Source organism: Sebastes umbrosus, chromosome 1, assembly GCF_015220745.1.
Source record: "Sebastes umbrosus isolate fSebUmb1 chromosome 1, fSebUmb1.pri, whole genome shotgun sequence".
NCBI lineage: Eukaryota > Metazoa > Chordata > Actinopteri > Perciformes > Sebastidae > Sebastes > Sebastes umbrosus.
The window spans coordinates 15,045,176-15,070,373 of record NC_051269.1 but is presented as its reverse complement, the minus strand read 5'-3'; the positions used below and the strand labels follow the sequence as shown (position 1 = coordinate 15,070,373).

General features: G+C 40.1%; 1 protein-coding gene across 8 annotated transcripts in view; it reads right to left on the bottom strand.

Annotated features, from left to right (window-relative positions):
* Window positions 1-25,198, bottom strand: part of tox2 (TOX high mobility group box family member 2) — a 137,666-nt gene that overhangs the window by 96,239 nt on the left and 16,229 nt on the right. Inside the window, exon 1 of one of the 8 annotated variants that reach the window (XM_037769721.1) lies at window positions 17,893-18,464. The exons of 2 other annotated variants lie outside the window; for them this stretch is intronic. In XM_037769721.1, coding sequence (XP_037625649.1) covers window positions 17,893-17,976 — 84 coding nt within the window. In that variant the 5' untranslated portion in view covers window positions 17,977-18,464. Of the gene's footprint in view, window positions 1-17,892; window positions 18,465-25,198 lie in introns of those variants that run through there. 5 more of the 8 variants (XM_037769710.1, XM_037769740.1, XM_037769731.1 and 2 more) reach the window with 5 other exon arrangements.

Genomic DNA, 25,198 nt, shown 5'->3' with positions numbered 1-25,198 from the left:
GAAGAGGAGAGAAATCCAACGGAGTGAGACAGAGAGGATGAGAATCCAGGGAGATAGAAATAACAACACGGCAGGTGAGAAACAAGGATGAGCAGAACCGGGAAGAAAGAAATCTCACGGCACACTTTGGCACAGAGACGCTCAGCACTTGTCTCACCTCTCAGTTATTAACTGTTAATCCCCAATTAGCTCAGCCGTCACCTCGGTGTCGTACGCGGAAACCTGCTTACCCCTCGTGCTGCTTTGTCGCTCGGGTTTGTTTGTGCGGCTTAGCGATGGTAGTTGCCAAATACACTAAACAAGCCTGAATGACTACAGTACAATCTAATTTAATTGTAAAGGGATGTCAAGAATGCATACAGTGCACAACCAAGCTGCAAGAGTTACTACAAATTGAAGCCGACGTATCGAGTTCTGACCCCCACAGCAGAAAGAGTGCGGTCTCTTTAAAGTGAAGGAAGAAATGTTATTGTAATGTGAGAAAAGCTGGAAGTGTTGCTGAAAGGTCAAGCACTGGTTCATGGATTACCTCTCTGTATCTACACTTTGCATATTTTTTCCAACACTGCTGCACTCTCCAGGAGACACCTTCTTGGTCCAAACCACAACATTTTCACAGACATAAAACCAGACAGCTGTCCTCTCTAGAAACCGGACTGATCATTTGTTCAAATAGCTTAAAATGGCCCCTGCTTACATTTAGTGCTACACTAAACATGGTGTTTGGTTCACACGAAAAGTGAGGAAAAGGCCGGACAAGACGGATGGATGGATTGCGACTTGTCTCCAACCGATAAGCCAATACTTCCGTACCAAGGTCAATGCCAAAATATTGAAAACGGGATGGTACTCGTTTTCCTACAGTACCATAGGTATGTCAGGGCTCAAGACTAACAGCATCCCTTCGTCCCGGAGCCGATAGAAAATGTGTTTGGGATGCAGTAAACTCATAATTAACTAAGGCTATCCCAAATAAAAAATTTTGGTCTTCGAAGCTTCGGTGAGAAATATTCTAAGGTATTCAAAGCTTTGCGACACAGCGCAACAGGCTGACATGTTCTTCTGTCTGTCTGTATCCATCTCATCCGCTTTCGATTACTGATTTGGAGGTCGATTTCCACACCCTATTTTACCTGATAATGCTACATTCGGAACAACAAATCCGTGTTGAAATCGGCAGGACGAGAGCTAGTTAACGTTAGCTGTTAGCAGCCCGGTGAGCAGCACAGTCCTGCATGAAGCTGACAGCTAATGTTTACGGGAGGTGCCACGGGAGGTTTACATTAAGATGTATTCAGGCTCTATTCAGTAAAAATGAATATTGGGTGAAGATAAATTCGAACATTATTAAGATGTGTTCAACAGTAATCTTGTAAAATGAAGTTGTTTGGCAAGAACCCTAAATAAATACAGTTGTTTGAAGGAGATGTTTTCACAGCGATATAAAACAGATAATAGAGAGGGAATTATGACCTGTTAAACTTCCTAACAAAAAACAGTATGCAGGGTTTTTTTCATTGAATAATCTGTAGATTAATATTTCTATTGATTGATTTACAGTGAAAAATACTTATCACAAGTTCAAAAAACACTTTAAGTGTCCAAAACCCAAAGACATTCAATTAGCAATGATATAAAACAGCAAGTCCTCACATTTGAGAAGCTGAACCAGTGAATGTTTGATATGTTTTGCTTGACATATGGCTTAAACTATTTAATCAGAATCAAAATTGTTGGCAATACATTTTTTATTACTCAACAAATCAAATGATCATTTCAGCTATAGTTTTCCTTTAACATTGCCTAAACTTAACCCTCATAAAACCCTCATTTTGGACTATACTGACAAGCAACCTACTTTGTTGTTTAGTAGTGGGAACTTGTTGTAAACTACCCTGTGGTAGGAAAGGCGACGTTTGACGTTTGACGGTGTTCACTCTGCTGTAATGAAAATAAAAGTTATTGTGAGCAGGTGCATGAGCACAAATGAAAGTGAGGGCTGGTGTCCTGTCAGCACATGCACGCCTGGGAAAGAGGACGTGTTGGTGCTAACGTGCACGTACATCTATTCAATCCTTTTTTCTTTTTTTTTGTAAGTTTGTAGAATTGCTTGTCGGGCCTCTTTCTCTGTCTGATAAAGCTCTATCTCTTCATCTCCTCTTCCTCTCTGTCGGATGTTTGTTTTCTAGTTCCTCGCATGAGTACAAGGCTGTAATAGTAGAAACCTTCATCATTTTACAGCTTAACAGTGTATCCCTAAATCACACACTCACACACATTTACTCACATCTTTTCACATCAAAGTATCTGGCAAGGCACACACACATGGATAAAAAAAAAAACGCCGTATTGAGATATGATTTTACATTCGACATAGGCAAGGAGAGCCACATGAAAGCATTATGGCACACAATCAATGCCCTGAAGGTGTATTGGCATGCGTCTGTGCCCGTTCGCTCGTATCTTCGCAGCTCCATTGAGGAGACTGAGGAGCCTTGTTTCCACTGATACGCGGCTTTTTGATTCACTTAGCAGGCTTTGTCATGTGCATGTTGGATTAAGCCCCTGACTAAAAATCAAGCGTGCTGCAGCACCCGCAAACCCGCAAACAGCCATTAGCAGGATAGCGGTAGACCCCGCTAATTAGCTCATCATCTCAACACCTCTCTCCCTCGCTCCAGGGATCCCGTTTCAAAGTACACTTCCCAAAAGTGTCACGGTGTAATGAAAGCATTGCGGTGTCGGACATACAAGTATATTTCCTTGTGCTCTCTGGGGGACGAGAGGCGACACGCGGGACTTGTAGTTTCCTCTATCGACTGTGTGACTAACACTAAAATAGCACCCGGAGAGGCTAAGTTGGTTTGACAGGACACGTACAAGGAAAAGCTATTATAACGCCATGCCAGGCTGATTTTGTAAGAACGGCTCGGCTGGGCAGCTCGATCTATTTGCAGATCAGGCGACAGTGGATCAGAGGCAGCTGGATTTTTTTTAATACTCCACAACAACCTAACAGCTCACATCTATGGTTCCTCTTTCTCTCTCTCCCTCTGTCTCTCTCTCTCCATTTTTCTCATAATACAATCGTTGGGGCATTTTTTCACACTGACTAGTAACTTGCTGTCATTATTGGGCCTTAAAAATGCTCAAAATGAAACCTTGAAAGTTCTCCTGAATGCAAACTGTACAATCTCGAACACAAATCTGAGAACATTTGTTTTCTTTTTTGTGGTTCATATTGGTAGATCACTTTGTACTTTGCGAGTGCCAAAACAACCTCAAACGTCAATTACTGTTGGTCTGTATGCAGCTAAAAGGAAGGAAGTGATAACACAGTGGCTTTTCCTTACACGATATCTTTTCATCTATACGTCATTTTGGATGATAATGAATTTCTTTGTTAGAATGTTAATGTTTGTTTAACATCAATCAAAGAACAGATGTCTAATGGACTAAAAATAAACTGTAGACTGATCCCTTCTTAAAATTCTCAAAGTGTATATAAGAACATTTGTAGACTTTGAGTTCAGCCTGCTCTCATATACAGTTTGTAATTATATCTGCGAAAAATGAACGCACTGTAATTTGTATATTATATCCCATGAAATGGAATAAGGGAGTACATTGGGGTAGGTGGTTATTTTATCCCAAACCACGATCTTTTCCTAAACCTAACTAAGTACCTCCGGGTCTGAAAAGTGAAGCCAATGCTGCAGTGCCTTAAACTTGCATTCTTTCTAACAGCCAGCAGGGGGCGACTCCTCTGGTTGCAAAAAGAAGTCTGATTGTATAGAAGTCTATGAGAAAATGACCCTACTCCTCACTTGATTTATTACCTCAGTAAACATTGTAAACATGAGTTTATGGTCTCTATCGCTAGTTTCAAGTCTTCTTCAGTACAGCATGATGTTCATTTAGTAAATTATGGTCCCATTTAGAGTCAAATAGACCATAAAGCAGGGTATACTTTAGGGCATGATTGGGATTGACAGGTCGCTACCACGGCGTTGTGCGGTCTGGGTGTTTTCGCCTTACAACTTTAACCCTTTCACAGTGCGTTTTCAGTTCATGAAAGTTAATTATAACATTTTTGGTCGCCTGAAAACATATTTTTCAGCGTTCAGTTGTACTTTGTTACACCTTCTCGTGTCACTTCTGGTTGCAAAAAAACAAGCTGGCGACGACCAAAAACCAAAATGCTGAACTTGAGGCTTCAAAACCGTAGTCTACAAACCAATGGGTGGCATCACCGCAATCCACATCTTATATACAGTCTATGCCTAAACCTAACCAAGTCGATCTTTTCCTAAACCTAACTAAGTAATTTTGTTGCCTAAACCTAACCAAGTTGTTTCCTGTGAAGACGGAAATTTATTTTGAAAAGACTGTATGTGTGTAACAATCGAAAATTGACACGTGTTGCTGGAAACTCAAAAAATGAGGAATAACTTTTCAGAAGATATCATATGAACCATTGTATGACGATACGTTGTTGAGTTAGCACCACAGATTTATACCTTGGGTCCATACTTCTGCAGCAGCCTCAATGATACTTTCACCTGTTTATTGTCTTTGCGTATAATTCAGTCAGTCATTACTTTCAAATTAGAACGGTCGGTACAGTCTGTTACATGTCTCAGTATGGTTGGTTACGTTGTGCTGTTGAGGAGCTGCTGAAGGATTCACACACTCTATATGGTAAACAGCGGTCTTGTACGGTTTCATATGTAGACTGGGACCAACAACTGGGGTTTACATGTGACTATATATAAACATTATTACAAAGTCTGTTTCTGCCCCATGGCCTCGTGGTTTCTGATATGGCACCGCTAGTGAAATGGCAGAGAAGCCAATTTACAGTTTATAACTCAACCACACATCAATAATAGGAAAAAAATAGATTACAGTAAATCCATGGTTCAAAAGCTGCATACCTTTGAAATGTCAAAGGGGAAACCACAATGGATAACTCATCTCAAAACTCATTTCAACTGCACAGTGCACGCTGTATTACAAATATTCAACAGCCTACTGTTCCCTCCAGGTATTTTTCAGCAAAACACTCTATACATTTTCATTTGAGATGAGAATAAAAAAGGAATGTATTTTTTTCACTGGCAAGCAGCCAAACCAATTTAATTGCATTCCAAATGTGCGCAATCTCCACATAGCAACCAGCCCCGTGTTGTATTTCTCAAACTTCAACAACCTCCTTGACTTTCTCGGAGTAATTGAAATCTTCCACTCTTCCACCCTTCGTCATTATGCGGAGCAGCAGAAAGTACAACAAACCAAACCAAAAAGGAACAAGGAGATCTGGCTCTCGGAATGAACGGCTTGAGCCAATTTGTAACTTCATCAGCACATCTTGATACAGTTTCTCTGAAGTCAATTAAAAGAATATTAGGTGGTGTGTGTCTAGTAAGAACTGACGCCTTTCTGCTGCCAAGAAAGCTGGTGATTACCCGTGACTGGTGTCAGCAGAATCCTGTCAAAGTCTGACGAGAGGTCATTGCTTTTCATTTTGGATTCATTCTTCAGGCCTCGAGCCGTGTCCAAAAAACACGGAGACAATTCTTTTGATGTGAAAATAGTCATTCGATACGTATCCGAATGCGTCTGAAAGATATCAAACTTTTGCAAACAACAGTCTTCGGTGCCAAGAAGGTAATGTTTTAGTACAAACAAGCAGAACTGCGGTAATTAAGAGCACAACTACAATTTGGAAATAAGTAAATGTTTTCCATTTAAAAAATCTCTGCTTCACCATTCCCATCACTACGGAGATGTTGAATACATTTTCAATTAATGTTTTTGTGCTTGATAAAACATCAAAAGATCCTTTAAAAGAGCTTACTGCCAAATCATTTAAAGTGTCTCAGTGTCTTTTCTTTTTTTTTACTGCAAAGACAAGCTATAATCTCAGAGAGGTCCTCCCATCTCCTCGCTGGGTAATTATAGGATGGCAGGCAAATAAATCATCCATCAAGAATGACAGCATAGTGTGGACTTCTACGTATAGTACGACCCAGAATAAGGTCCTGAGGTGGCCAAAGTAGCAGGCATGGTATCAGTCACACGATGCTGTGTTTGCTTCAGGAAATCCTAATGACTGACTGTGATGTTCAAGGCCTGCAGAAATCTTCCCGTCAAGATGGAATAAGAAAGAAAAAATAAATAAGTGTAAACGCCTTAAAATGGCTTTTAAGCAATTATCCCGCTATTTATGTACACATACCCATGCCTCCCTCTCTCTCTGTCACTGAATCTGTCTGAGAGCCCAGCCACATGCCAGTGCCTTTGTGTCAAAGATTAAGTGAAACCAGGAGTGCCAGCAATGCTGTGTTTGCACAGTGAACACACTCGCTTTCAGCTGCACTAACACATCATACTGAGGCCTTATAACAGCTACTGTAGATCCTTAATCAACATACAGAGGGTACACAATTTGAAGTTAACTGTAATATCACGTTACTGAAGCGTTATTGTGTGCGTGTGGATGCTAAAAGAAGCTGAATGACAGCGACACCAAAACAGATTCCGCGCTGATAGGCAAAGAAGAAGAGAAACGCAATTACATCTACATTTAAACACAGGGTGCCGTTCTTTCTATGAGATTAAGTGCTCTTATTTGACGCTGTTATCTTGGGGTAGCGAAAACCGACTATCAACACACACAGCGAAAGGAATTCCTGGAAAGTAAAGCAAAGCTACAATGAAAATATTATGAACAAAGCCCAAAAGTGCCAGAGGTGGTTTACTAGACTGAGGCAAAAAAAGGGGCCTGGGGGGACTGTGGGTTTGTAGTGATAGGGAGGGGAGTCACACACACACACGCACACACACACACACACACTTAGCTCAGAGCGGCACAAACGGCACACAGAAGAGGACCAATCCTCTGTGGCCTAAACCAGCTAGCTAACTTCCTGTGCAATCCTGAAGTAAGTCAAACGTGATCTATTGACATTCAATACATCACAAGTGGCACTAGTTTCAAAAGTTTTCACTTTAGTAAGGGTGCGTTTTCAATGTCAGCATTTCATCAGGCTTCATTATTAATAATGTCACCCTGCGATGAGGTTATTCACACATCTTCACAACTTTTTTTTTGCTTGTGTTGAAAGAGCAGGGCTTGTAAAGTCACAATTAGAGAAGGAAGCAACAAGGTCTAAGAAATAAAGCTTCCTAGTACACATGCCCCTACCAGAAATCTTTCCAAAATTATGACTGCGATCACACTCACAGTTTCCTGAATGTGTTGAACTGTATAAAATCCTAAAACATTCATACTATAAAGTACACTCCGGCAGCGGGTTGTTGGGCTGTTGCTCCACAACGCGACAAGCACTTCTGCGGTCTGTGTGCTCACACGTGTGCGCTTGTGTTTATTTATGCTGCGCGAGTGCGGACATGCTTGCATTTGCATGTACGAGTGTGTACCTGTGAGAGACAGTGTGTCTCTGAGAGTGTGTGTACTCAGTGGGTCCGTGGTCTCTGAGTGTGGGCCTGAACCAGCCATCTCCAGTTCTATTTGCACAGGACATGCCTCAGGAAGCTAAGACAACTGTTCATGTTTGCCCATGTTGCGAACCCCTCCTAATACACCCGACAGCTGCGTTCTTCGACGGCGCGGACGCTATGTTTATCAGTGTTTTTATACATTTATCCTATGGAATCTGTTGGATCACGGTGTCCTCGACTCGCCTATCAGGAGCGGAGCCAGGGGGATTGAAATGCCAACAAATAAAACGCACGCCATGGTGCAACTCTGACAGGCACATTCCCTGTGCTTCTTATATAATCTAAAACTCTATAACCTGTACCTGGATCAGCTGTCAGTCTTCCATTTAATACTGAAAAACCTTCCATACAACAAGGTGATTTGGTGACTTCACAGACTTAAGGCTGGCCCACACTTAAAGATTTTTCAATTCTTAACAGATGTTGGAAATGTGAGAAACCCCACACATAACGACATGTTATGTCAAATTTAACAGTTTTGTTCCTATAGTGTGTGTTGAGCAACGATTTGGCCAAATTAGAACAAAACACACTAACAGATTCCAAACAAATATGAAAACTACCGATGTCCGTTTTTACACTACTTTGTACTGAAAATTCACAAAGAAAAAATATGGATGAAGTCATTGAGACACGTTAAACACACACTTCTGTAATAGTAATCAACAAGTTGGTCCTCCATTTCTGAGGTCCATCTTACTACTACTTTATGCTTCTCATTTTGCATTAGCTCATGCATTAGCCGCGGCTGCCATGACGGCGGTGGTTGTCCTTCCGCTATAGTCAGCTTGGTTCCCAAATGGCTATCGTCCTTTCCCACGTTACTGCGTCATCGGCTGTTCACAGGGTTCCCCACAGGATATCCGATCATAAATACTGAACATGTTATTTAAAAAAATATTTATGATTTGAAATCGGTGCGGCCAGGATGGACTTCTGAGCCGATGGGGGGATGTAAAAAAAACATTCCTGTGGTCTGAGGTATGCTAAGAGTATGTATGAGTGTAGTTTGAGCCCGACATCACTTAAAGGTACAGTGTGTAGGATTTGGCGGCATCCTGCGGTGTGGTTGCAGATTGCAACCAACTGAATACCCCTCCGCTCACTCATGAGCCGCTGAGTGCATCACCGTGGTAACGCTGTTAGCCTCGCTCAGAGGCCATCCTTACCATAATAACACTGCTGTAGGAGCAAAGGAAGTCAGACGGCAGCTGTCGATACCACGGTTTTGCACTCTGCGGCTCACGTTACCGCAGTTTCACAAGCGCGTCGGAGAACTACAGTGGCCTTCAGGTAACATAAAAACGTGAAAGTCTCTCCCTATGTTAATAGGAAAGGCTCATTCTAAGCTAACGAAAACACAGCGATTCTTAGTTTCAGGCGATTATACACTAATGAAAACATACTTGTGAATATTATATTCCATTTCTGCTGTTAGATCCCTCGACACACTGTTCCTTTAAGGTTGACAGAAACACTGTCCCTCCCAATCCTGTGATATCCAAAGTAGATCTTATCTTTCAAGTCCACAACCTGTCAAAACTTCCCCACTCTGATCTGTCTACACGCCTAAAAATCACCCCTTCCCCCCTCCTCTCCCTCAGTCCTTCCTCTCCTTAGTGTTTCATTTCCTGCTAATAGACTAAACGGCAGTTTCACGTAAAGCTTTTACTGCAAAAAAAAAAAAAAAAATCATGAAAGTACCAAAACATAGGCTGTAATGCACAGTTCCCAGGGAGATGTAATGAAAAACAAATTGTTGGGTGAACTGCGAGATCTTTTGTAGGGTGTGAAAGTCAGAGATGATGAGCTCCGTCTGTGCTTATGTGAAATGTTGATACGTTTTCTCATACAATGATTGCGCTAATTTATGTACCAAAGCCTGCTTTACACACAAATCTGCCAAGGCCAATAACTGCGCTCATAATCTCCAGCATCTAGAATAATCACTTTGTGGACTATTTGTTTATGAATGAAATGAAGCAATTATCCTAATGAAGATCAGCTTTCTCTGCTCGGGGAGTCGCCGCGTTACAACACACCGAAAATGTTTTGTCTCTGTTGCACCCGTCTTGGCCTTGCTGCTGATACCTTTAACCATAAAACAATGGGAACACCCAAATTGTTAGTGTATGATAATTAAGGACACACGGTTCACAGCAGGGATGCTGAAACCGTTGCAAAAAAAAAAAAAGACTGAGCTGCGCACTTCCTGACCTACAGTCTAAACCACATGTGGATGATGCTAAATGTCAGCATCAACAATAAGTTTGGTTGTTGCCCTGGGTGAACCAAAGATATAGAGTTACATAACAGAAGGTCACTGCAGTTTGAGTGTCAATATTGACTTTGGTTTATTGTTATAATAAAAAACAGAGCCTGCTATGCAACAACTTTGTGATATTGTCTTGCTGCTATGTATGTTTACCATATCTCTATTTAAGCCCAGTATTTGTTTTAGTCCATATACTCTATAGAAATATCAAGGCCACATTCTGTAGATATCAAAGGGAAACATTACTGAGAGGTTTTTATTTCCTATTTGTGTGCTGATAGAAAGAAAATGCTTTGAAATGCTACTGTAGCATGGTGAAATACACTCAGTTCCCCCTTCCCATCAGCGGGCAGAGCTTAGAGCACAGAAATGGTTAAATAAATCACATGAAGCAGATGTCTCGCTCCCTCTCTCTCCCTCTCTCTCCCTCTCTCTCCGTCTCTTACACACACACACACATTCATTAGTGAAACCCATCAATCAGCATTTCATGCAGTTTGGGTTTGAACCACACCAAATGCACTAAAACAATAAACGTCTGTCTTTCAAGTCGCTATCTGGACTGGAACACATCTGGTGGCGAGGCTCATTTTTGGTTTCCACGTCGTTGAATGACATTACAGACTCAAGGGCGAGCTGAAAAATAAAGTACCCCTAAAATCTCTCTCCGTTTTCACTCCATCTACAGACCTTTCTCTCTCTCTTTACACATAAATCTACTTCCCACTTCCTGCACAAACCTCTCAAATGCTATTCCACCAACCCCATCCCCCAACCAATCAAGAACTGAATATAAAACAGCACAAGGAAGCTGGCTGGTGGTGGTGGTGGTGGTGGTGGTGGTGGTGGGGGCAGACAGACAGGGCTAGGCTATTGCTACTGAGGACGAACCAGTGGCCTCCTGAGGTGAAGACAGTTTAAAGCGCCTTGGCACTTGGACTCCTTTACACAAGTCGAGGGGCTGAAACACATACCCGACATCCAGCTGAGGAGCCAAAAGTCAAGCCTCTGTTTGGGTTTCAAGGGGCAGTGACGATAATTAGGGTTAATGTGATTTAATGAGGGGCCACGAGTTGGGCCGGGACTTCGATTCACGTTCCACGTCAAAATCGGAATCACTCTGACATCTTGTGATGTGGCCGTGTTTCGCATGACGGTACAGTTTTGCTACGCATATCACACCAAGCCTGAATATCAGAAGCAGTCTGGTGATTTCTTATAACATAAACCGACTTTCTGGCTGATAGATTGCGGCGTGATAGAAATGATTTGGATAGCAGTAGTATATTACAAAAGTATATCGGGAATAGTTTTTTAAAAAATGCACCGTCATGACTGAATTCTTGGCAGTTTAATACAATCAATCATCGACATAAATAGCCTGTTTCTATGGACCTGGGTGATTAAGTAGCTAACCAGGCAGGATAAACTATACTATCTATTTTCAGCCATACATGACTTATGACCCTCTTAACACCTCTAGTAGCTCTGAGTCATGTCTGGTCTAGATTATAAAGTGCAGAGCGGAGCAACGAGAGTGCTGCAGAGTCTTTGTTACCTTCACTGTCTATCCTGTAGGTTAAACTGAAGTCCACGGTGGTAAATCCCTGTTATGAACAGTAGTGTATCCCCTGGCCTGTTTCTTTCTAAACAGCCAATTGCCGTCCTCAAATACCCCTATGTAGGTGTTGCTGCAGAATAGAAACTACAGTAGCATTGATATGGTGGCACCTGGTATTATCCTTATATGTTGTAACATAGGTGAATAAACAATTACATTTATCCATCTGATTCTATTCTCAAAAATGTACCAAGCATAGTCATGTATTTTTCTTTCTTGTGTTTTAAATAGGGCTGTCAAAGTTAGGGCGATAGTAAGGCGTTAATGTTAATTTGTTTTAACGCCACTAATTTCTTTAGCGCATTCACACAAGTTGTGATTTTTATGTTGTAGCGGGCTCCCGTTTAAAGCTAGAGTAGAGATAGTGGCATCATATGAAACTAGAAAACCTAAAGAATCCATTGGTACCAACCATATCATACTAGCTAGCGCAAAGGAGGTTAAATAACGCTCCAAGTTTACGCTACATTTTTTGCGGGGAAAAACTGACATGGCTATTTTTCAAAGGGGTCCCTTGACCTCTGACCTCAAGATATGTGAAGGAAAATGGGTTCTATGGGTACCCACGAGTCTCCCCTTTACAGACATGCCCACTTCAGGATAATCACATGCAGTTTTGAGGCAAGTCATAGTCAAGTCAGCCCACTGACACACTGACAACTGTTGTTGCCTGTTGGGCTTTGCCATGTTATGATTTGAGCATATTTTTTTTATGCTAAATGCAGTACCTGTGAGGGTTTCTGGACAATATTTGTATTGTTTTGGGTTGTTAATTGATTTCCAATAATAAATATATACATACATTTGTATAAAGCAGTCCACTCCCAGGTTGATAAGAGTATTAAATACTTGACTAATCTCCCTTTAAGGTACATTTTGAACAAATAAATAATATGCGATTAATTTGCGATTAATAGTGATTAACTATGTACCATCATGTGATTAAATCACGATTAAATATTTTAATCGATTAACAGCCCTAGAATAAACTTAAACAGATTAAAAGGAAGGTGACGCTCTGTATACAACTCACCTATCCACAATTTATCCATCTAATTTTACTCCAAAATGTCCTCAACATCCTTCATGCTTTTGTTTTAAACAAGTGATCAAAAAAAGAAAGAAAATCATAAATAGTGCCGTTTTCTCTTACTGTAATAGTCGGTGCACAGAAAACAATCTTAGCCCCACTGCTCCGCAGAATAACACTGTAGCTACTTATCATTAACTCAAAGACACAATCAGCCCCAGGCGATCCGGCTTCCCTCCATAACCTTTTGACATTGCTGCTGGGAAGGTAAATGAGAGAAGAAGTTAGACACAGAGAGGAGGGGGGTGGGGAGGGCAGAAAGACTTGATTATGAATAGTAGACTGTTTAAGGGTTTTTTCTTATACAAAAAAAATAATCTTTTCCCTTTATGTTATCTTCTATTTGCTAACTGCTTTTAGAACAATAAACTCGCCACTGAGTATTCCCACTTCCAGCAGCTTTTAGCCTGTCTGGTGTGCATTAGAGCCATGCATGGGTTAACATTTCCCCCAGTGAGAACGGTTGGGATATTGCAACTCGGACTGGCCAGTCAGCAGAATGTTATGAATGGGCACAATGAAAAAACCCCAAGTCCACGCTGTCGACCCAAGAATGCTTGCCTCCATGTAATTAACTTCTCTCTGTGTACAGAATGAGGTACGGCTGGAATAACTCTTTTCTTTTTCTCTTTTTTTCTGTTTCTATTAAGGACATGTTTTGAAGAGAGTAAAAAAAAAAAAAGAAAAATCTGAGAATTCAACATGGAAAAATATTTTTCGCTTGTCCATACTTTGAAGTATCCCCCATGACTAATACGGTGATTTGGAATAGCGGTGGAAATGGTACGGACCACTTGAAAAAAGGGGGTGGTTACGTGCTCTGCAAAAAGCTGGCCTCGCTGCTCTTTGGGTGGACGAATGTCAGCTGCTTGTTACTTGCACATAGATGTACAGTGAGGCAAGGTGCGAAATGCAATGTATAAATGAGGGTTATCTTGTTAGACGTGTTTCACACATCTCGCCTGAGGCGGTATTAGCAATTAGCTATGCACTGCACACACGCATACAGTCAGTAATGCTTTGATTGAGATATCACTTCTGTAAACTGCACAAAACTGTGTATCAATAAAGCTCCGCAGTGCGGTGAAGACGGCCTCAGCAGCATATATAAATAACATACAGTAACTTGGAGCAGACTATGTAAAGAATAACATCTGCAAACCATTGGATTATAAACCTATACAGAATAACTACAGTGTAATTACTTGAGAGCCTCTCTCTCTCGGGCGCCGTGTTGTTAGAGGGGAAGAGCGATGAGGAGAAAGTGGAACAGCTACTACAGTAATCTATCCAACTTCATTTCACCGGAGTGATTCTGCCCGGGGGTATGCACAAGTCATAATGCATTTGACAAATAGTCTCTCGCTAAAACAGGCATTTGCGAAGAAGTGGCCTTCAGCGCTGGTATACACAGCTGAGTGTACGCTGAACAAACAAGCCTCCCACTCAGCGAGGGAAAAAGATACAGAGAGGCTTCAAAAAGATTAGGAGAGATCTTGGGCGAAAAAAAAAAGTATAAAGATGACTCACGGTGATTGTGCAAGTGCAGGACAATGCGAGTTGGACGGAGTTGAGAAGAGCAACGGAGCCGCGGGGTTCGTGGCAAAAAAGAAAAATACAAATCGATGCTCCTCTCATGTGTTGTTCTTTGCATTGTTCTCAAATGTGGATGCACAGGTTGTTTTATCACAATGAAATGGAGAGAAGCACAATGCCTGTTTGTCTGACATAATCTTCTTATCATTTGTTTTTTTTAATCAGATTTTGGTTTGAAAAAGGAAATCAAAGACTCCTTTTGATTCACCCATTTATGCTGTATTTTGTTGATGTTTAATGTGTAATCGCAATCCTAAATTCAAAGGTCAAGTGCACATTCATGGATTTGTGGTATTGACTGATCCCGTCGGTGTGATCCATATTCCTGGCAGGCATCAATCAATCATCAGAGTGAATGTGGCCGATCAGCTCGAACCAGTTTCAGCTTACACATTCTTTACGTTCCTCAATTATTAACCCCTTCAGGTAGAAAACAGCATGAATACAGACACACACACACACAAACACAAAGCCATATAGTCACCATCAGAAATAGATGTGTTTGAGTTTACACCACTACAGGAAGTGCTGGGTTTTTATATATGGACCGTCCCACTTAGTATTATGCTCACTTCCTGGTTGGTGTATTTAACACTGTACACTAATGCATAACCACACTGGTGAGTTTCACACAAGACACATATATATATATATATACTGTATATTCTGGTTGTCTCAAGTGTAAATGATGGTGAATCAACAGCTTCCTGGAGGCCTCCATTTGGAGGGTTTGAGCCTGTTCATACCCTTAAAGACTACTTAATGCACACAAAACAAGGACTTAGAATCAACTTTTCAATTTCCTGTGAAATATTCTAACTAGGGCTGTCAACGTTAACGCGTTAAATCGTTTTAACGCCACCAATTTCTTTGACGCATTAACGCAATCGATCTTTTGGAGGTTGTATCAGGCTGTAGTGAAGATACCGGCATCATAAGAAACTATAAACTTAAGTACTCCATTGGTACCAACCATGTCATACCAGCTCATCGTGAAGGAGGTTAAATAACGCTACGTTAGTAGCTACATTTTGGTGAGAAAAAACTGGCATGGCCATTTTCAAAGGGGTCCTCTGACCTCTGACCTCCAGATATGTGAATGAAAATGGGTTCTATGGGTACCCACGAGTCTCCCCTTTACAGACATGCCCACTTTATGATAATCACATGCAGTTTTGGGCAAGTCATAGTCAAGTCAGCACACTGACACACTGACAGCTGTTGTTGCCTGTTGGGCTGCAGTTTGCCATGTTATGATTTGAGCATATTTTCTATGCTAATGCAGTACCTGTGAGGGTTTCTGGACAATATATGTCATTGTTTTGTGTTGGTTATTGATTTAGAAAAATAAATATAAACATACATTTGCATAAAACAAGCATGTTGATAAGAGTATTAAATACTTGACAAATCTCCCTTTAAGATACATTTTTGAACAGATAAAAAAATGTGTGATTAATCATGGAAAATCATGCAATTAATTGTGGTAAAATATTGTAATGGATTGACAGCTCTTATTCTAGCAAGAAACATCAAAACAATGTGTGCAATAGCTATAACTAACGACACAATTACTGAAATACAAAACAAAATATCTTTTTTATCAGCTTCCCAGTCAACACCTGCTCACACAGTGCTACTCCAAAAGGGTCAACTCCATCCCGCTCCTGAAATGAGAACTGCCACGAAGGATGAACCACTGCCAAAACGTCACATAAAGCTCCTGTATCATTATTCAACAGTTATGTGTACTGTAGTAAGCTGCGGCGCAGGCACACAGATAATGTGTCACTTTACATCTTAGTCACAGCTGTTACTTTAGTAATGACAATGTTATACGATTCTGTCCTTGAAACCCCAAACCAGCTCCGTACCGGGCCAACAACCTCTCTACGCTCGCTGCATCATGATAACTAGTCAAGTTCATTGTGTTAATGCTACAAGACCTGCATGAGACATGGCCTTGGTCAGAGAGCTAAGGTCTCATTGTGATCTTAAATATACATCCGCAGCAGCTACTGTGTGAGCCAGACTAAGCCACACGCACACACACACACACATAAATGTTGTAACATTATCACAAGGACAGAAAGATTACAAAAACACTTCAATGTGAGGATATTTTGCCAGTGTTCACTTTAGTAACAGGCGAATTTAGTCAGTTTATGTTCGAGTTAAAGAGTTGAAGGTGATGTTACAGTAGGTTAAAGAATGACTGTATCATGTATTGTAATTCAAACATCTCTGCAAGTGAGTGTGTGTGTGTGCTGTTCATGTATACATACAGGTGACTGTGTGTACGGACAGGGGAGATTAACAATTCAAATATTGTACTGTGCTATAATGTTTCACTTTGTCATCAGCGAATGTTAACTGCCTGCTGGCTTCCTTCCAGATGCTAAGGCAAGCAAACCTATTTGAATGGCTGCGGGTATAATGCCTTCTTCTTCTTCTTCTAGCTCTGCCAAATGTTTACACAAGTTTTACCCTGACCACATTAATAAAATTACTTGTTCCTCCTGACTTGTAATCTTGGACTATTTGGCAGTTTTGTCATCATTTATCATTTTGCCTAAATGCAAAACCTTTTATCAGTAGAGAGCAAAGAGTCATGGAACACAGTGGAGCAGTGAAATAAATGATCTCTTTACAGTATATAGGCCCCATGGCATTCAGCAGAAATATCAATAACTGCAGGAATAATAATGGCAAATATTTAGCTTTCTAAAAAAGCACTGATGCAAACTGATTTTGTTGTATTTTCCTTCAAATGAAAAGCCTGTCAGTGATCTTTATTTTATGGCACCTATCCCCACCTCAATGTACCAATAAAAGTGTAAGTTATACATTGGATAGGATTTCGTGCGTAAAAACGCATGAGCACAAAAGCTGATCAATAAATTCCAATATTCCAGAATTCCAATATTCCAGAATTTCAAACAACAACGAGTGCTTTCTTCACAGGTTGCTGATGAATAATTAATCCCTAAAAAGTTATTATGTGCGTATAATGATGAGATTGGATGTATGCGCAAAAAGGTGTTAACCAAGCCTGGCGGAATATATGCGACTGTATACATTCTTCATGGAAAAACACTTTCATGGAGCCATGACAGCAAAAAAAAGATAAATTAATTAACAGACAAGCTATACAAAATACACCTTAAGAGCATCACAAATACATAATATGCTGCCACTATCACATTCAGACGCAATCTTGATAGTTGTTTATTGGACTAATTGTGCATTGATCCATGTGGTAACCTGTGTGGCGCAGATAAGATAGCGTGTTTTTCAGCAGTTAGGTTTAAACTATATATATATACAAGGAAGATATTGCAGGTTTTTACATGTATTCAGTTTTAGGGAGAAGAGGAAAAAAAAGGCACAATTTGTGAGCAGTGCGCTGGAGAGAAGTGGTGCGCTCCAACTCAGCTCGCATGCAGGACTGCTATACGTATCCATAGTTTATCCACATGAACACATTCATTTCTAATTCTAATACTAATTAAAAGAAAACCCCACGTGCACGACCTCAGAGCAGGTGTCACGCGTGCTTTTCTGCTGACTTTAAAACAATGTGCACATCAGAAATAAAAACAAAAGTTCAGTCATTACGCAGACAAATCTAATTTAACCCAAAGAGAACTAACAGTGCAGCACTAATGGTCTTCCCTACACACATATACATATATCTATATATGTAACCAATGTATACTTGTGAGTGCTGCACATCTAGATCGGACCGACTATGAGCTGGTATAAAGTAGAGATAATGGTTACCTTGTTGGAGTGGTAATAGTCCAAACCGGAGTCAGTACATGAACCCACGCTTGAAGGGGGAGCTGGATAAAATCTGACGTCCATCTCAGAGTCCGCAAGACTGACGGCATGAAAGCGTAGCTCCAAAAAACCTGAGCGACTTCTCTCTCTCTCTCTCTCTCTCTCTCTCTCTCTCCTGCACACTCCCTCTCTTTCTCTCTCTCTCTCTCTTGTGTATTAAACCGAGCAAAAAGTAGTAGTAGTAGAAGAAGAGGAACGAGTCCTTCACATGCGTCCTACACTCACTTCTTCTTCAGCACTATCTGGGCTTTGAGCGCGGTGGTGATGCTCAGATATAACATCCCTATAAAGTTCAGGAGAAAGAGAAGAGAGCGAGGGACTGGGAGAGCTGCCAGCCTCACAAGGAAATAAATGGAAAGTCAAATTGGTAACTGGAGTTGTTTGTCGGTGCTGCAGGTAAAAGATGCAGAATCGAGATCTTGTCTTGTCTGGTTTCTCCACAAAAAAACGCCCCGTGCTCCGTTCCTGGTTTCCACAGGCGCGCTGTGTAGCTTTGTCATGTGTGGAGCGCTCACATCCATCCATCCATCCATGTGTTCCTGTCCACAGAGGGACTGCTAGGCTGCGACCTCTACCGGTCAGAAGAGGAACAGGCAGGGAGAGGAGAGGAGAGCAGGAGGAGGGTCAGTGGGGTTGGGAGGACTGGGAGGCAGGGGGGGGGTGGAGAAGGAGCCCTCCCAAACTGGCAAGGGTCAAGTCCCCTCTCTCACCTCTCAGGAGTCTACACACTTTGATAGGCTACTCTGACAAAAAGTAAGCACAACTACAAGCCTAGTATGCCTTTCTGTAGGTCTATAAGGCAAGTATACTTATACTTTTTTGTATACTTGTCAGTATGAGCCAAGTATACTTAAACTGTTCTGTATACTTCTCAGTATGAGCCAAGTATACTTAGAGTTTTCTGTATACTTGTCAGTATGAGCCAAGTATACTTAGAGTTTTCTGTATACTTGTCAGTATGAGCCAAGTATACTTAAACTGTTCTGTATACTTCTCAGTATGAGCCAAGTATACTTAGAGTTTTCTGTATACTTGTCAGTATGAGCCAAGTATACTTAAACTTTTCTGTATACTTCTCAGTATGAGCCAAGTATACTTAGAGTTTTCTGTATACTTGTCAGTATGAGCCAAGTATACTTAAACTGTTCTGTATACTTCTCAGTATGAGCCAAGTATACTTAGAGTTTTCTGTATACTTGTCAGTATGAGCCAAGTATACTTACATTTTTCTGTATACTTCTCAGTATGAGCCAAGTATACTTAGAGTTTTCTGTATACTTGTCAGTATGAGCCAAGTTTACTTAAACTTTTCTGTATACTTCTCAGTATGAGCCAAGTATACTTAGAGTTTTCTGTATACTTGTCAGTATGAGCCAAGTTTACTTAAACTGTTCTGTATACTTCTCATTATGAGCCAAGTATTCTTAGATGTTTCTGCTTCTGAAGAAAAAGGCATCGCCTGCACACTTACTCCATGCTACAAAAGTTTAATAATGACGTCTTCATTGACGCTGTTTTGTACGTGATGTGCGCATAATTACTCTCCTTCAAATTCTAGTCCTCAAAGACTTGAAACTTGACTTGGACTTGCAAGAAAGGACTTGTGAGCATCTCTGCTTTTTAGTGCATGTAAGTATACTTTGTATACCTTAACTTATAGTACTTAGCCAATGATTTATGTAGAAAAGAAAGAGACTTGCTCCTTTTGCTATTTGACTTGATGATTTGTGAGATCATAAAAAATAATAAAATGTGTTGTTATCTCATGCCTCTACGGTGAACGGATAATCCAAAATTTTGATGAATTGAAGTAAATTCAAATCAAAACATCCTTTTTCAAACTTTCACACACTTTAATAGGCTACTCTATCAAAAAGTAAGCACAACTATAAGCCGACTGTTCTTTTCTTTAGGCCTATAAGGCAAGAATTATAATATACCTTTCTTAAGTATATCTTGATCAAAAAATTAAGTACAAGTAGGCCTATAAGACAAGTATACTTCGACTTTTCTGTATACTTGTCAGTATAAGCAAAGTATACTTAGACTTTTAAGTATACTTGTCAGTATAAGACAAGTGTACTTAAGTATACTTTTATTAAGTATATCTCTGATAAGTACATAAAAAGTAAACTGAAAGTCTCTTATTTTAAGTTCAAAAGAAGTATACTCATAGCACACTTGAACTTCATTTTGGTAAGGGAATGGTTGAATGTGTCCACTCCCTGTAACTAAAGCAGTATACCACAGTGGTGGAGGAAGTATTCAAGTTATTTACTGCAGTAAAAGTAGCAATACCACACTGTAAATATGCTCAATTACTCATAAAAGTCTCATATTAAATTGTCACTCTATAAAAGTATGAAAGTATTTGCAAAATGCAGTTAAAGTATCAAAAGTCAAAGCACGTAATTCACTGACTTTACTATTGGAACTGGTCAAGATTGAGCTAAATGTGACTATATTATATACTGCTGGGTGGTTTAATCTATAACACAGCATCACATTTGATCATGTGTTTTTCAATGTAAAATCTTTATTTGCAAAGAAACAAGTAGCTGTCAGATAAAACATACAATATTTCCCTTTGATTTGTCATGGAGTTGAAGAATAAAGTGGCCTAAAATGGAAATAATCAAGTAAAAGCACCTCAAAATTGTACTACAGTACTTGAGAAAATGTATTTGGTTACATTCCTCCACTGGTCTACCACCACATGGGCAGGCTACTTATTATGTTACATTTATATGAAAAAATAAATCATGCAATTCAAGAATCAAAAGTTTCCAAAGATAACACATACAATATGTCAGTCTGAATTTAAGGAAAATGCATACAAACGTATGGCTAAGAATAAGAAGAATAAGAATAAGATAAGAAGCAGAATAATAAGAAGGATACCAGGTTTGAATATGTAACTCAATGTAAACGTCATATAGCTTCAGTGTTCGAAATAGATACATAAATAAATAAATAAATCATGCCATGTTGTTATACAATGTGGACACAACATTTTTGTAACTCTAACGCTATTCAAGGGAAAGAAAAAGAGTAGAAAATCAGGGTTCAAGCTCGTAACAGCCTCATTAGCTTTGTATGATTGGGGTCTCACTATAATCTAGGCAAGAAAATCTAACATTTTCCTTTTGTTTCTTTATAATGTCACTGAGTGGACGGCCATGGGTGTCCATTAAAAGAGCTGAATCGTAGGAGGAACGCAGCGGAGAGTTAGTGTAGAATAACTCAGACAAGAAAAGGCCAAATACATATGTAGTTTGTATATTTGTGAATAATGTTTAACAGGAATGCCAGTGAAATATGAACACAATAGGGGTCAAAAACACCAACTATGTTTTTATAAATGCATGAATTTTGTGTTCTGCTAATCCTCTTAAACATGTAAATGACTTTGACCCCACTTGTTATGATGTGTTACACCACCACAATTCAGGCCATGAAGTTCACGCTAAGCTATCACTTTTGGTAAAGTCTGTTTAAATCCACTGCCTACAGCTACTTCGGAAATGCACTTCTTTTCACTTTATTTCATTTTGATGCCTGTCTTCTATCCAGCAGGCAGCTGAATACACACTGGGAACAGATAGACTTCTCATGGTAGCTGAGATAATATATATTGCTACTGTGCTCCAGCTTTGACCCTTACACACACATATACACACATACACACACACACACACACACACGGTCACATTTACACACAGCTGGCCAAACGCAAAACATACTCACGCAGCGGTCGACACAACAGGATGTAAACACAGAACAATGTCCAACCGGAGCTTCAAATAGGTGCAGAGAGGGAAAATAACACCGCTCACAGCCAAACGTGTATCACACTGTTTTTTAAGAATGGGGTGGGGTGGTGTTATGTGCTCCCTCATACGTGTAGGGAAGTGTCATTAATGTGTTTTTGCAAGGCAGAGCAACATGTAAGTTATGCGTATACAGGCCAATGTGTGTATTTCTGTGCTTTTGCTGCATGTGTGTGTGTGTTAACCAAGCTGCCATTGTCATCCCAGTGGGTGACTTGTTGGCCCCCTGAGGACTGTGCCTATGTCCGTGTAGCTATTACGCGGCATGGCGGCTCTGGCCCTGGGGTGTGAGCCTGTTTTTAATACCAGGCACAGATGGGTCGCACCGTGGGCCTGCTGTGGCGGTCTGCCATCAGCTGCCAGCTCAGGCTGTCCTGAATCCGAGCTCATGAGGTTAACTGTCACAAAGACGCCGATTCCTCCTCATTTTGTACTCTCTGTCTGTCTGTCGGATTCTTCTCTGACCGTCTCTCACTTCCTCTCTTACTGTCACTCGGTCTCTCAGTCACTGCGATACAGTGCGCAGGGGTATCTGGCACAGGCCAACTCATGGCTTCATGGGAAAGGAATGCGTGTGGTGTTTTGTGTTGCAGCGCTGCGTAACGCAGAGCATTGGCCACACAGAAAGGGAATTAGTGTACGCCACAGAGAAGGAAACATGTTTGATTAAAAAAAAAAAAAGAGGGGGTGGAAGAAATTTGGTAAATGGAAAAAAAAGAAAGAGGTGAGAGTAGTGGGGTGGAGGGGTGAACAGTTAGGGACTCAGACTGGTGTAACATGTAAATAAAGGGGGGGATGACACAGGGAGAGAAAAGCCGTACACCCTTTAAAGGTGCTATTGATAACATTCAGCCACTATGTCACATTCTCCCTCCTCCGTTCTGTTGCATTTACTTCACAACAAGTCTGTGACCCTGCTGCCATGTTGACATCAGTTGAAGAAATGCCAAGCACCGCCCACCAGCCGGAGCACAGCCAATAGGAACGCTCAATAGGCACACTCTCTCTGTCTCTCTCTGAAATGACCTGTGATTGACCAAAGTAGATTTTTTAAAGCCTGAAAACAGAGCCATGAGGAGGTGCAGAAGTCTAGTTTTCTATCAGAACATTTGAATTACAAAATGCTGAAAGATTATTATGGAATTGTTGCGCAATGATGCCAAAAATGTTCTGCCTACTGAAGCTTTAATTCACAATCATTTTTTTTTTTTTAGGAAAAGTCTTTTATCCGGCACTTTTCTAAAGGCTCTGTAGATGTATTATTTTTTTATATATATATATTTGTAAACATAAAAATGTTATCAATAAGACCTTTAAAGATCTGTAACACTCAAGAACAACTACTTCCAGCGTGGAATGCAAATCATATCGTCCAGCCTACCATCTTGAAATACGCTCATCCACTCAGAGCAATTAGCAAGAACAAACACTTTTTATTGCCCTTGCTATGTAAGAGCTCCTGCTAGCACCAGGAAATGAGGGGAAAATATAAAACAATATTTTCCATTAAGGGTTTCGACCCAGCCGGTACTTAGATGATGTCAGCAGTACTAGTTTTATAACTTCGTCTGAGCTTAAGTGATCCTACTTTTCGAACATTGATAACTAATTTTCCTTCCTAAATGCTCCTGTCCTTTTACAAGAGCATTTAGGAAGAGTGGCACAAGACAAAGAATATTTTCATCCTTTTTACTCTCCCCCCTAGATTTCTCCTCTTGCATTTAAGTGAGCTGTTAATGTTTCTTGCACTCTTATCTCAAGACACAGTGTGACTGTTTCTTTTGGCAAATTTTCTGCTTTTCCTTGTTTGTTTTAAATCATTGTATATCATTTACAAGTGATTGTATCACACTGTGATACTTGCTGCTCTTCCTTTGTCTCAGTTGTTTTTAAAGCAAATGTTTAAACAATATATATTATGAAGAAGAGAGCACCGATTCTATGCTGTAATTGTTATGTGGGTTTTAAACTGATTGTGACTGATATAAAAGTCTTTAACACATACAATGTAGGCTTGAATAGTGAATGCAACTTCCTTCAATATGCAACACTATTACTGTAAAACAATCATAAGTTGCTATGCTATGTATTATATATAGACATGCATATTTAAAGGTTCACAATAGCATTCTGCATGGTAATGTGACAGTCAGTCGTTCACAGTGATAGATCACCTTTACTGACCTTAGAATAATAAATCTTCATCTGCAAATTGAGAGATTGTTAGGTATTCAGATGAATCTCTCTTTATTGGTCAAAATAACAGGCACTAAAAGGTAGTCTAAATATTAATTATATCAAAATCCCATCATATTTTAATTTATTAGAATAGGTGAATTGCCTTCTGATGATGATGATGAACAATTAAGACTATAAGCAAGAGTCTACAGCCACGCTAGCTGCTCTGTGCGGTTATACTGAGTTAAATGCTAACATGTTCACAAAGATGATGTCAACATGATGATGTTTAGCAGGAATAATGTTTACCACGTTAACCATCTTAGTTTAGCATGTTAGCATGCTAACATTTGCTAAGGAGCATAAAACACAAAGTACAGCTGCGGCTGAATGCAGGAATTTGGAAGTAAAACAAAATAAGGGATCCCCAATTCATCCTGACGGGAACAAGAATGTGTGTGCCAAATTTCTTGAAAATCCATCCAACGGTTGTTAAAACATGTCGCTCAAAAGCTCATGACAACGTCATGATGGCACTAGAGGAAAGGTCAAGCGGTCATGCCATGCCATTAGCATGACCAAAATAATAGAAATGGGAGATTTTTCTTCCCCTCGATTGAAATTATAAAGTTTTATTTGTGTGACAGAAAGCAAAGACTTTATGAAAAAAAAATCACAGTTCAGTCATACTTTGATTTAATACACAAGTCGATCACAGAACTGTGAGGTTAACTGGTTGGTCCTCCTTTTTGGAACCTTGTAGAACCGAGTTCCAGAGGACTTAAGAGATGGAACCTTTATTGTTTTCACATTATAGGGCTGTTAATGTATAAATGAAAATAAAAATGAACCTACTCAAAATAAATTAATAACTTGTCAAAGAATAGTGTCTTGTATATAACTAATTTTTGGTCATGAATTAGATGTCTCTGATGAAGTGACCAGTAGTGAATCATATGTAAAACATCTTTAACTGTGCTGCATGCATGTTAAAAAAAAAAAAAGAAAAACTCAAAATGATTATTAATTAAAAGCATAGGAAGTGGAAAAAGAAAGGTGTCACCACATAACCTCCACACATCGTGTATTTCAGAGGTGCTACTGTACACTAATTCAGTATTTCTTCTTCCTCCTCCTCCTCCTCCTCCACTCAGGAGAATACACATTAGCCTACTCTCTCATCTGTAACAAATAAGCAGAGTTATGCAAGTGTTATTTTATGTCACTATAATAAGACC